Raw genomic sequence first — 14016 nt, 5'->3', positions numbered from 1 at the left:
TAAAAAAGATTATACGACACCACTATAATTACCACATAGCTCTTTACCACCATGAAATATGACAAAATATTCCGGATCTCCACGAATCATAAGGTTCCTCAATATTGGTGAGAGTGGCGGCTAGTTAAAATTTTGACCACCCTTCCCTTCGGCCTCAGCTCTTGGTCTATTGAGAAGTGCATTAACAAACACCAACTTTATATAATAACAATAACTAAACAAAAAATAAAATATAATTTGGATCATACAGCCTCAAAAGAAGGTTAGATGGACGTCACATTACTTCGATTTTTCGATGTATCGCATTGATAACAACATTTTGTCAATACACAATCGAATTGTCCATTTAAGTACTTGGCACTTGCCCGTACGAAAGCATCATCTAAGTACTTAAGTATCATTTGAATTTATTTTTGCTTTGCAGTGTCGAATTACAAATTGCAGATTGCATCTTATGCAGGTAAACAGGCGCTATGTGTCAAGTGCACGAGCATTGAATGTATATGTAGAAGGAAAAAGAGATAGAACGAGGGAAATGTTTTTCTCATATATTTAGCTCACCAAGGGAAGTTAGGTATACTAAAAGCCAAAATTCTATCGCTATAACTCCGTTTATACATTTGTGTGTATTGACGAAGACAGTATGATGATTTCTTCTTAATTATGAATCAAGCTGCTTGACTTGGACTGTCGGACGCTTCGACGTAAGTTTTTTTTTTTCTCAACTCCATCGTCAAATCGACCCTTTTCACCCTCAAATTCTATACCCGGATATCTCAACCAACAATAAATGTTGTTTTACCTCGTTGATTACGGTCAAGAACAAAGGACGCAAGAAAGCAGGTTATACGTTAATAAAATCACGGTCGTGATATAAACATTTGTTTTCATCTGCTATTGAAGCTTTAAAATTAATGAATACCGTCTGCTCTCATGACCTTTGCGCTGCTTGTAGAATTTTTGTCAGCTCACTGATGTGCTTGCGGTTGAGTACTTCCATCTACACTTGCAGCTAATTTAACTCTCTTATATTTTCGTAAATCGTGAAATAATGCCCATGCCAAAAGCACTGACCCTCCTATTCGTGACCTTTTCGCTAACTCGAATTCAGTTGCTCGTTAGTTCTGCAATAGCAAAGGTTACCTCTAACATAGTGGATGCCCCTGACGTGACAAATCACTTACCTTACTTGAATTATGTTATTTTCACAATTATTTTATGATTTTTATGTTTTCTATGGACCAGATCAAAGCAAGCAACTAAAATAGAAGAGCAAAGAATCATAACATTCCCTTGTTTGCTCGATAACAGCTGTGATTCAACGATAAATCAGAATGGTTGTTGGAGTTTTTCCAGTTGTTAAATTGGGGGTGCTTTTCATCAAGCAAATCAGCAAACCACTTGCACAAGTAATAGTCAATCAAGCCAAAAACCATCCAGTTTTTCGAAGGTACTTCATCATACCCCCTGCCCAGTGTAAGTTTTTTTTATTGATTGCAATTAATAGTAATTGCTCAGATGATCAAATTATTCAGATACTGTAATAAACCCTACTCTTATTAATTCAGAAAAATAAAAAATTCCTTATTTGTTATATACTTATAGTGTACCATTGGGCAGAAGTCAAGGCAAAAATGTATATTATGAATTTGGGAAAACCAACAAAAGTTGCTAAGCTCAATGAACAAATGGCTATTGAACTTGGTGCCAGTCTAATGGGTGAAGTTATCATATTTAGTTTAGCCGGAGGATGCATAGTGCTAGAGTACAATCGGCAAGTGGCCAAAGAAGCCAAAAAAGAAGAATTGAGGAAGATGCAGTTGCAAAAATTCACAGATGACATACAAGTGCTGTATGAAACAACTAATAAGCAAGAGGCTCAAATAAAATACCTGAAAAGTTCTCTAGAAGAGGTAGCAAAGAAAACAAAAACCAAACTTCCTGAAATAAAGGAAGAACCTAGTGATAAGTCTAATAAAGAAGAAAAAAGTAAAGTGTAATTAATGTAGCTCTTATGTTCTGTGAGACTAATGCTAAGAAAGACACAAAGACATAAGTTTACTTGGGGACTTTAAAGGCAAGTGACTTCTGATGAAAGAAGATGGTTCTTTTGAATTTGATAACTGGAACGATTACTTGTTGTAAAAAAAAATGTAAATTTTTTTTTTAATAAGAACAATGTATTCTACAATAATTGTATCACTGCGTTCATTTGTACATAAATCTATTTTTATTCATACAGTGTTGAATAATCTGAACGACAGTGATGCTATGCTTATAAACTTGATGTATATACAGAAAAGAAATTAAAAATATAATCAGATTTGATAAAATAACTTTTTATTCATGATTCCACTTTAGTAAGTTATATTACTAGTCAAAACAAAAACCATGTATCATATTTATGTGCACAATGAAATGCGTTTATGTGTTTATTTTGACATTTATGTATTATTTTATAAATGTCACTTGCCTTTTGAAGAGCTTAAACCAATGATAAACTTTTTCAATTTGTACTCCCTAAATTATAGAAGTTTTTACTTGCCGGTGAGTCAAAACGTCGGAAAAGCATACCCTTTTTTTAAAAAAATAGTTAAATTTTACAAAAATGAGACTTTTGTTTCATTTGTCGATCATTTACATGACTATTTAGATCTAATAAAATAGTCAAAAAATTTAACTGTAGAGAAGTGAAAATAGGAGATAATTGTTGATAATCATAAGTATTATTTTTTAGATGTTTAAGTCAATGAAGGCTTTTGGTAATGATTTGTAAAAATTCGGAAACATGTACTAAAAGGATGATTTATTTTGTCATTGAAAATTGTTATAAAATAAAGGTTCAACAACATTCTGAGGTATATTTATACGTATTCTAATGCTATAAAAAATATAACGCATCTGCATGCTTCCTACTTTTTTGTGACAACAGATATAGAAATGGTAATCAATCAATACAAATGCAACAATTGTAACTTTCGAGTTTCTGTCAATCTCAGCATACGCGCGTAAACTATTCTTGCTGAGCAGTAGAAAAATTTGATTCTTATTGAATTGTTTTCAATATTTATTATTTTTTTTTTATTGTATTGGTTGCATTTTAAAAAATTTACTTACTTTGCAAATGTAAGCTTTTATAAAAGTCTTTGTATGATATAAAAATACAGTATGTCAGACACCTAGTATACATATTAATTTCATTTGTTTCAGAATTATAATTTTTGAAGTATCTTGATCGTAATTTGTAAAGCATGAAAACAAGAATCACCAAACTGATGCGTATAAAAGACTAGTTCTCAATCCTTAAAATAATTTCTCATTAAAGCGTTTAATACATGTTGAATTACATCTCCTACCAACTCTTTTTTTTTACTACTAGTGAATAAAGCTATTCAAGTAGTAAGTACGTGAAGTTTTAAAGCACAAGACTTTTTTTTAGATATGATAAAGTTTCGTACACAATAATTCATTTAGGTCAGTGGTTTTTTAATTTTGATTTGTGATAAGAGTGTAAATAAATTTTCAAATTTATTCATATGCACTATAAGTTTGACAAAGTGACACTAACTAATAGTCTTTGAATATAAGCTGCTCTCTTGCTGCTGTAGTAAATAAACAAATGCTTTGTTTCACTGATACAAGAATTAATTAACTGGCTCTTGTAAAATTCTCACAAGAAACTAAATAAAATAAGAATAAAATACACCTTGTTTACGAAACGTGACTTCTACTCTGAACAGCATCAACGAAACAGCGTATGCCATGTTTAAACTAATAGTAATAAAACAATACTATTTCAGCGTTGGACAACTACCTCAAATTTTGAGCCGCTGGCTCTTAATTTTTCTGCGCCGTATGAATTCTTGTAGACTAAATGTCATAAAGGGTTTAATGGCGCAGTGTGCAACGAATAACAGACACGGCAGCGATACGGCTATAATAAAACGACTAATGGCACTGCCAATGTCGAGCCAACTACCTTCAGTCGTTACGCCGTACATCAACGGTATCGCCAAACAGTCTCCCAACAAAAGTACAGCCGTGAAAATGCTCGAATCGGGAGATAATGTGCATATCATACTGCCCACAAGTATAAGAGGCATGGTAAATTTCAACAAAATAAGCGTAGCCATGGTGAAAGGAGAGTAAACGGTGAGGAAGTGTCGGGTCCAAGTTGGATCGAACGAGCTGAGGCTACTCATGTTGCCCGTGCCAAAGAAGCACAGTAGCGTATAAAGCATCTAGAATATCTTTGTTCAGGAATAATCAAAACCAGCATTGATTTTTCATACATACCTGCAATGAAAGATTTATCTTAAAATAAAAACTAAGGTTTTTTCAGACGTAAAGGATACAAAAAAAGCTGCAAAGGTGAAATCCCGTAGACTCAGAGCCTTTCCTTTGGATGCAGATTTTTGAGTGCATTCATAAACTGGCCAATGTCGCAGATGAGATGAGAATATTAAGAAGAATATTGGCTCATATGATGCAGACAAGAGTGCCAATGGACTGAGCAGTGCAACAGTTATACCGAAGCTTCTTTGGTTCCAATCTTTGGGATATAATAAAATAACTATTGGTGTGCTTAAAAGCAAAAGCCATGATAATCCAGATCTTCCATCGATTAAGTTAAAGCAAATGATTGATGTCAACGTCAAGCGAACAACTTCAATGATTTTATTGTATTTATATATTTTTCTATCCTGCCTCAATGGTAACAACGCTGTATAGACTAAGGCAAATATTCTGAAACAATGGAATAGTAATTCGTTAAAAAATATTAAATATTTATACACAAAAATCTTCAACTTACACAACATATACTCTTGGTTGAGGTCCGACTACTGGTAGAAGTGGAAACAGAGCTAAAAAGATTCCAGAAAATATTAACGCAAACGATGCGTTTCTGTCGAATATGACTTTTTGTAATCCAACAGCTATCAACATGCTAATGCTAAAAGCCCATCTGTATATCAATCCCAAAAGCATCATCAAAATTAATGAAATGATTCCTATAAATTCTATCAACGGCTTGTTGGAGTTTAATTCAAAATTTGGTCCTTTGTTAATCACAGCTCTAAATGCGACCCACAATGAAGCGCCACAAACGGCACCATATCCGAAAAGTCTCCATTCCTTACAACCTATAACTTTATTGAACAATAAAAAATATCAATTATTAGATTCTTCAATTAAAATAGATAAAATGGAGTCATCAGTTCTATAAATCTAAATTTATTTTACCTAAGTACTCTATCAACAATGGTATTAAAAAGACTGCCAAGGCAACATCAGCAACGCGCAACCACGTGAAACAGCCTAGGTGAATAGCTCTTCGAGGTTCACCCGATAAATCGACAAAAAGGAATATAATCCAGCCAACCCACATGAATGCTAAGCAAAGTGAGAATCTACCAGTTTGGTAGCGCCGGTAATATAAGAGGGTTTCTTTAGCCAAGCTAGAAAGATGCTTAATTTCTTCAATGGAATGCTTTATCTCTCTTTTACTCAATAAATGTTCAACCTGGACGATTTTTTTTTCAAATTCTTTGTCTTTGGAATGCATATTGACTATGGTATTGCCCACTGCTAATTCGCGATTTGCCACAACTTGCTTGGCAAGTTGTTTAACATTGGTTAAAAATGCCTTTGCAGTGTATACTTCATTTTTAGAGTCCAGTAACTCGTATGGCAGCACACCCTAGTGATTATTATTATGCATTTATCAAAAATTACCTTGTTTCTTAATGTCCAAATATGTGCAAAATATTTACTTCATTATTAACAGGAACCGGTATTCCGATCAGTGTTGAAATGAAAGGCGCCAAGTCAGCTTGTTCAACATTGTGCAAATGAGAGCTTTTAGCTATACCAGCACCCCAAGCCACCAACGGAGTTTCAGTTTCATCGGTTGAACCACTACCATGAGATCCCCAGTCGGTCATGCCGTGGTCTGATGTAAAAATATAAGCAGTGCTATTGTCGTTAAAAAATTCTTCGGTTCTTTCGACCACTTTTTGTATATTGCGATCCACATTCATCATTACTTCTATGTATTCTCTGTACAGTATTATACATTTTGATTAAATACATTTTTTTTCAATTATTAAATAGAATATATGCAAATTGAAAACCGTTTAACTAAGTTGTTTAACATAACACAATAATGGATTAGAATCTGGATGATAAAATGTCCATCTGTATTTTAATTTAAATATGTTTCAAAACACAATTAGTCTTAAAAAAATTAAAACATTTTCAATAGTTTTATTTTTACTTTTTCATCTTTTTTTTTTTTTTTTTTTTTGCATTAAGATGTAGCAAAATTGCAATGAAAATAAACTGAGTAGTGTATTAAAAAAATTTATTGACATGAAATCTAAAAACTTGTCAAACGAGATATTTTGAAAAATTTTATTTAAGATTGCTTATTATTAAAAAGAATGAAAATTTACCTTGATTGTGGTTTAAATGCATGTCCACTTGTATCACAGCCAAGTAAGTGAAAATAGATTACAATTTTATCTTCAGTCTTGTGCATAGGTGCTTCATCTGTTAGCCATTGTAAATATTTGTCAAGTACCCAGTTATCCAGATGTTTTATGGCACTATTATTATTACTAAAATCTTGCCATTCAGGAGGATAACTTGATCCATGTATGTTGCCTCTTTGATCTAGTGACAATTATTGAGTTTTAATAAAAGAAGCATTAACAAATGTAAAACTAAAATTTTAATGATTACTCTTTGTAAACAGCGGGATTATATCAGGACTTCCCCAAATCCATGAGGCACGACTTTCGTTGAACACGGAGTCAAAATCCACTGGATTTTCCTTCCAGCCTTTAAATAAAGCACTTGGATCCTCATACAAACCAGCAACAATGGCAATGTTTCCTGGCCTTGATTCAGTCGGCATTCGTGTGTGGGAAATACCCCATACACCTTTGTTCTCAATAATAGAACTGCAAAACAATAATAATGTCAAAAAGGGAATACAAAAAAAATTTATTTGAAAAGTTACCTCAAGTAGGGTGGAGTGTCGTGCTTGAAAGTTCTGTAGCGCAAGCCATCGGCAAGAAAAACGACAACTCGCTTTGCCGGTGGGCTACTTGGCATTGGAACTGCAGACAAATTTGTTACAATGGGCGAGTGGAAATTAGCATCCATGACGCCCCACAAAAAAATTAAGTGCATAAAAAATCCCCATAATATAACAAAGGTGATGTTGCTGCGAGTTATTTTGTAATTCTCTTTCATATTGCTAAGCTGTAAATTACGAGTTTGCTTGAGTTACGAGATCAAATACCTATTTAGAACCTCTAACTTAATGAACGCTAATGTTTATCTATATGCCATTACTCTCTTTGCGGTTTAGTAGTTGTTCACTGTATAAGGTACAGTATATCTTGATGATTGTCAAAAAAACTTGGTAAGTAAAAACAAGATATGTAGCTCTCAAATAAGTTTGCTTGTTTAATACGCGTTTGAATAATCTTTAAATAAAAGGATTGAATTATTACAATTTCTTATCTTTTTTTTTTTCAACAACAAACCTTTTTTAGAAAAATTTTGGTATTTGAATATGTAAAGTTGTATGTCTTGTACATACTATTGTATGTAAAGTTTACACAGAGCGCCATCTATATAATTCTAGTAGTACTTAAGTATGTGACCGATGCTGCGATGCTGCGCTGGAGCGCTGCAGCGCTCAGCCAGAGATTAGTAGGGAGATTGCTGACTGCCATGCTACGGAGTGTGCCCACTTTTTTCCAGTGGTTCGAGCGCCCCACCGCGGCCAAGCGGCCGAACCAGGCGCACATTTTTTTTTTTATTTGAGAAGCACGGTAGGGGTATGAGAAGAGTGGATTCGCGTGGAAATGTCCATATAGGCGCACATTTTGGAGACGCGTGGAAGGGGTATACCGAATGTGCGCCTACGAGGAGAGGAGTGGAAATATCGGCAATATAGCTGTATATATCTGAACGCACAGCCAAAGCAAGCGACGACACGAGTTTTGCTTTTTTGAGAGTCTTTGGACTCTGCAACTGAGTACATGCTATGTATAATATGTATATATTTAACTGACTTGCTCTCGCTCTGGCTTCAATGTTATCCATAAATCTTATTTAATTAAATCGTGGAACTAAATGCTCATTAATTATATACACATAATTTTGATTTCAATACATTATGTTTTAACTCTCCCGTACTCTTAAAATTCCCAAATCCATTTATGTTTTCAAAAAATTAACCACTAATTTATTAATTTCACACATCCTAACTTCTGTAAACTGTAGGACAAGCTCCGGAGGATATCCATGAACATATGTGACTTCGAAAAAGTTACATTCCGTCCTTCGGATAGCTAAGATGGATAAGGTTTAAGCCCCTATATAGATTTTTTTGCACTTAAGGGTTCAAATCCACTTTATGGTAGATATTTTTTTTAATTTTTTTTTATTCAATGTATCATTTTGTCTTCATTTCTTTTATTTATGTTTCGTTAAAATATATATATGTAGTCAACATTTTTTTTCGGATACATCAAAACAAATTAAATTAATATTGATACTTTGATACAAGGCAATTCTATAATTTTATAATACAAAAATAACTTTTAAGGATTTCAATATAATTTGTGTATTTTAAAACTCTACATAGCTCTACACATTAATTATTGATAATCATAGCTGAATTAATTTATCATAAAGAAGTATGCACTTAACTACAATAAACAATAATAGTTTGAATACTTCACGATTTTAAGAATAAAATGGAAAACTAGAATAAATAATTGGTCGATTTTTTCAGTAAACTGCAGATTTTTGAAAGATTTTGCACTACAAACATTTACATATATGTTGATACTATTTTGAGGGGGTTGTCGTGGTACAGTCAATTTCAAAATTGAATTTTCGTGTTAGAAATGTTTTTTTTGTGATTATTCTTAACAAAACAGGTAAATAATTTAAAAATTAGGTGCATGGAACAGAAAAATGCCCAGGAAAGTAAACACAAACGTTAAAACAACAAATTAACCTAACTTTCGCCTCGGACTGTATCACTATATAGGTATTTTAGTAACGTTGTAACTGAACTTTAAACTGTTGTATTTTAAAAACAGGGAAGCTAGGCTTCCTCAATTTTAGTATACTTATTTCAACTATAATAAACCCTAACATATTAATTTTTTAAAAGATTCTTAAGAAAATTTCAAAAGTTATGAGTAAAAACGTGCATTTTCCGACAAGTCCATCTAAAAGCATGTGTTAAAGTGGCCAACTTCGCGATTTTATTTCTCTAAAACGGTGAAACTAGGCTCTTTAAAATTATAACATGTTATTTATAATACTGAAACATACCTATACAAATTTTTTCAGAAATTTCTTAAAACAATGAAATATCACAACATCCCCGTAACTTAATCGAAGTTTTTGCTAGCAGAAATAGACCCAGACTCAGTTTTTACTAATATAGAAATTCGTAGTTAAAAAATTTTGTTAGTTCTCACAATTCCTGATTCTAAATAATTTATCACGTTAGCATAATAAAGAGTCTTCTCAGAGTAATAGGCGTAAAAGAGCCTTTTCAAACTGAATATAAGAAAGAGCCTTTAATTTTTATTTCTCCGATTTTAAGTTGGTACTACATTTATGTGTGTATGTATATAATTGATCTATAAAAATGTATACATTACTACCTTAAAATAGAAGTAAACAAATTAGTTAAAAAGGCATTGATATCTTTTTGTTAAACTCCTCGTTTTGCTCTCAAGTATAGAATAAATGTGTGGATTCGTACAGGGGTACGAGACCAACCGAGAGCTGGGTGAGGAGCAAATAAGAACTCAAAAATGTCGAAGAATAATCTTGAGCGATGATTCGTTGGGCTCAATCATACCAATCGACGCCAACACCTCAGTGCGAGTGTACCTCTGTATAAAAAGGCTTTTTCTTTTAGTTTAAGAGGACTTTATTCTGCCCGAAAATTTAAAAAGGCTCTTTCTTGACTTTTACTCTAAAAAGACTCTTTCTTGCACTCACCCGATTGTATCATTGTTAAAAATATTACGATGCTTTTCCTGCATTCAATATAAATGATTAAAGTTCCTTTATAATCTACAGCCTAAAAATATGTTTATTACAATCATCACCCTTAAAGGTAATTCACTTTTTTTTTTGTTTTTAACAAAATACTGCGGTATTATAAAAAATGTTTAGTCTCAGAATCTTGCCGAATAAATTTCATTACTTATTCATCGAACTGTTTCATTCATTATTCTTCTTCTGGCTGTCTAAAAATAAATAAAAGTAGCACACCTTATTAAAGATTTGCAAACAATTTTAAAATATTTACAAAACTATTTTATATTGTGTTCATCAAAATCATTTACTGATTAAAATTTCAACATTAAATAAATAGCAGTAAACGGGTGGCTTTTTTTTGTCGCAAATAGGATGTTCACAATTGCTTAGAAGTTTTAAAATACACAAATTATATTGAAATCCTTAAAAGTTATTTTTGTATTATAAAATTATAGAATTGCCTTGTATCAAAGTATCAATATTAATTTAATTTGTTTTGATGTATCCGAAAAAAAATGTTGACTACATATATATATTTTAACGAAACATAAATAAAAGAAATGAAGACAAAATGATACATTGAATAAAAAAAAATTAAAAAAAATATCTACCATAAAGTGGATTTGAACCCTTAAGTGCAAAAAAATCTATATAGGGGCATAAACCTTATCCATCTTAGCTATCCGAAGGACGGAATGTAACTCTTTCGAAGTCACATATGTTCATGGATATCCTCCGGAGCTTGTCCTACAGTTTACAGAAGTTAGGATGTGTGAAATTAATAAATTAGTGGTTAATTTTTTGAAAACATAAATGGATTTGGGAATTTTAAGAGTACGGGAGAGTTAAAACATAATGTATTGAAATCAAAATTATGTGTATATAATTAATGAGCATTTAGTTCCACGATTTAATTAAATAAGATTTATGGATAACATTGAAGCCAGAGCGAGAGCAAGTCAGTTAAATATATACATATTATACATAGCATGTACTCAGTTGCAGAGTCCAAAGACTCTCAAAAAAGCAAAACTCGTGTGGTCGCTTGCTTTGGCTGTGCGTTCAGATATATACAGCTATATTGCCGATATTTCCACTCCTCTCCTCGTAGGCGCACATTTGGTATACCCCTTCCACGCGTCTCCAAAATGTGCGCCTATATGGACATTTCCACGCGAATCCACTCTTCTCATACCCCTACCGTGCTTCTCAAATAAAAAAAAAAATGTGCGCCTGGTTCGGCCGCTTGGCCGCGGCGGGGCGCTCGAACCACTGGAAAAAAGTGGGCACACTCCGTAGCATGGCAGTCAGCAATCTCCCTACTAATCTCTGGCTCAGCGCTGCTAGCGTTGGGTTAGGGTGCCTGTACATGGGCGTCTTAATGTCTTAAGACTGTAAGCCAAACCTATGGTGGGTGATTCAATTCAAACTGACGTTAACTGAATAATGATATAATTTGTTTTAAACAAGATAATAGGCATCCTGTTCATAACAAAACTATGTTACGTGATTGCATTATGATATTGGAAAGATATTTAGCCACCAAAACTAAAAAAAATTTTGTTAACGCTGAGTCGTTCAAAAGAGAGGTTATGTTGACAAAATTATTGTATTAACATGAATTGTAGAAACTTTTCAATTGATGCCTTAAAAAACGTTCTAACGTTATAATGTAATCAGGTTACATAGTTTTATGATGAATAAAGTGTCTATTTCCTTGTTTAAAACAACTTATATCGGTATTCAGTTAACATCAGTTTGAATGAATCACCCGCCATAGGTGTGGCTTACAGTCTTAAGACATTAAGGGTGCCTGTACATGGGCGTCTTAATGTCTTAAGACTGTAAGCCAAACCTTATGGCGGGTGATTCAATTCAAACTGACGTTAACTGAATATTGATAAAATTTGTTTTAAACAAGATAATAGGCATCCTGTTCATAACAAAACTATGTTACGTGATTGCATTATGATATTGGAAAGATATTTAGCCACCAAAACTAAAAAAAATTTTGTTAACGCTGAGTCGTTCAAAAGAGAGGTTATGTTGACAAAATTATTGTATTGACATGAATTGTAGAAACTTTTCAATTGATGCCTTAAAAAACGTTCTAACGTTATAATGTAATCAGGTTACATAGTTTTATGATAAATAAAGTGTCTATTTCCTTGTTTATAACAAATTATATCGGTATTCAGTTAACATCAGTTTGAATGAATCACCCGCCATAGGTGTGGCTTACAGTCTTAAGACTGTAAGACGCCCATGTACAGGCACCCTAAGACGCCCATGTACAGGCACCCTTAGGCGGATTCAAATTACCGGAACTTTTTCCCTAGATCGTATATATATATAGCTATGTTCCGTCCTACCCCACCCAATGACCCGGGGTGCTTACTGACCAATCTTTTAAATAAATAATTATTAAAATAACACAAGCGCCTATCACCTCATGAACCGGGGCGCTTACTGGCCACTCTGTTAAATGAATAATTATTAAAATAACACAAGCACCTATCACTCAGTGACTTGGAGCGCTTACTGGCAACTCTGTTAAATAAATAATTATTCATAACACAAGCGCCTATCACCCAATGACCCGGGGCGCTTACTGGCTACTATTAAATAATAAATTATCAAGGAATTACAAGAGCGCCATTTAAAAAGACCTTTGTCGTACTAGATAGGCAATCAAAATTGTGATATGTTTACATGTGTTATCGATTAACTTTTTATTATTCAATAGTGTTGCAAATAAGTGTCCTGGATCATCAGGAAAAAGGTGCTTGACGGTGATAGGTGCTTGTGTTATTAATAAGTATTTATTTAACAGTGTGGCCCGTTAGCGCCCCGGGTCATGAGGTGATAGGCGCTTGTGTTGTTTATGAATAATTATTCATTCAACTGAGTTGCCAGTTAGCACCCCGGGTCATTAGGTGATAGGCGCTTGTGTTTTTAATATTACAATTTTGAATTTCCGCGTGTCTTTGGCAGTGCCCCTTTACTGCTGTGCTGTCTGCTCGACGGAACATTCTCCCTAGATCATATAGCTATATATACGATCTAGGGAAAAAGTTCCGATATTGAATCCGCCTAACCCAACGCTGAGCGCTGCTGCGCATCGGTCTACAAGTTAGTTCAGGTTAATTGATACAAGCTACCAGCCTGTACAGACGACAGATACCTATAAACAACGGTAAGGGTTTTTGTATGAAGAGGACAGCAAGGCTGTACAACAATAAATTCAGTTGAACTTTATAAATATAACCGACAGTGTGTTTTTCCTTTTACCTAATTTCCTGTACCCTAGCACATAATAATAAAGAAGCAGTCTCGCGCAGTGGACACGGCTATGCTGACAGGTTATGGGCCCAGCACGCTTCCACTGCGCGGGACTGTCTTCTTTTCTCCTTCGCGAGTGGTTTTATGCCGGGGATCTCGTGCTTCCGTCTTCTTTGTGTGAGCCCTGAAATGAAAGGCTTTTATTTGTTATAGTGAGCTCCTTTCTTTTTCATTCTTTGCTAAACATGAGTGCGAATGAGCAAAGCGAAAATCTCGAGTCTGAGACCGAGGTTGTGGTCGACGGCCCGACAGAAGACGGTGAGGTGGTACCACCAGAGACGGGAGCTGCGGCCGAGGAGGGCCAGGAGGAGCAGGCAGAGCAAAGGCAGGAACGACGGACGACCGAGAGGGAGGAAAGGCCAACGAGAGACGTGGCGTGCCAGGTGAACAGTAAGTCGTTTTTCCCTCTGTAACTGCGAGTGGCGGCGGATGTGTTTGTGTGGTCGCATGTGGCCTCTGTCGTCCAGGAACTTCCAGGTTAGGACTTACCCCGGGAGAGGAGGTGAGCGGGCGTGGGGACGGTTTGGCGATGTTGTGCCATGGTTGCTGTCGCGGGTGGCCGGGGCGCCGGTTTGGTGACGGGGA

At 34.4% G+C, this 14016-nt stretch overlaps 2 protein-coding genes across 2 annotated transcripts; one reads left to right on the top strand and one right to left on the bottom strand.

The window, feature by feature from the left end:
* Positions 1-285: 285 nt before the first annotated feature.
* Positions 286-3017, top strand: LOC106643836 (putative OPA3-like protein CG13603). Its single transcript, XM_014359116.3, has 3 exons — positions 286-704; positions 1246-1476; positions 1606-3017. Exons 2-3 carry the CDS (start codon positions 1335-1337, stop codon positions 1998-2000), a joined length of 537 nt encoding a protein of 178 aa, XP_014214602.2. The 5' UTR covers positions 286-704; positions 1246-1334; the 3' UTR covers positions 2001-3017.
* LOC106643835 (GPI ethanolamine phosphate transferase 1) lies at positions 2806-7461 on the bottom strand. The gene is made up of 8 exons (XM_014359115.2): positions 7025-7461; positions 6745-6965; positions 6456-6675; positions 5775-6060; positions 5245-5701; positions 4814-5150; positions 4356-4746; positions 2806-4241 (listed from the first exon to the last, which is right to left on the bottom strand). Exons 1-8 carry the CDS (start codon positions 7258-7260, stop codon positions 3816-3818), a joined length of 2574 nt encoding a protein of 857 aa, XP_014214601.2. The 5' UTR covers positions 7261-7461; the 3' UTR covers positions 2806-3815.
* Positions 7462-14016: the final 6555 nt, after the last annotated feature.

Source organism: Copidosoma floridanum, unplaced genomic scaffold (genome assembly GCF_036245765.1).
Source record: "Copidosoma floridanum isolate Cflo_tuat_1 unplaced genomic scaffold, Cflo_Japanese_pri ptg000001l, whole genome shotgun sequence".
NCBI lineage: Eukaryota > Metazoa > Arthropoda > Insecta > Hymenoptera > Encyrtidae > Copidosoma > Copidosoma floridanum.
Note: the sequence above shows the minus strand (reverse complement) of the source record. Positions and strands in the feature narration are given on the sequence as shown.

Excerpts from the sequence above, each read along its gene's own strand:
- LOC106643836 (XM_014359116.3), top strand. The coding sequence starts at position 1,335 with ATGGTTGTTGGAGTTTTTCCAGTTGTTAAATTGGGGGTGCTTTTCATC. Across the intron at positions 1,477-1,605 it reads CATCATACCCCCTGCCCAGT|TGTACCATTGGGCAGAAGTC; the intron begins GTAAGTTTTTTT and ends ATATACTTATAG.
- LOC106643835 (XM_014359115.2), bottom strand. The coding sequence starts at position 7,260 with ATGAAAGAGAATTACAAAATAACTCGCAGCAACATCACCTTTGTTATA. Across the intron at positions 6,061-6,455 it reads GCATTTAAACCACAATCAAG|AGAATACATAGAAGTAATGA; the intron begins GTAAATTTTCAT and ends AATACTGTACAG. Across the intron at positions 5,702-5,774 it reads CGGTTCCTGTTAATAATGAA|GGTGTGCTGCCATACGAGTT; the intron begins GTAAATATTTTG and ends AATAATCACTAG.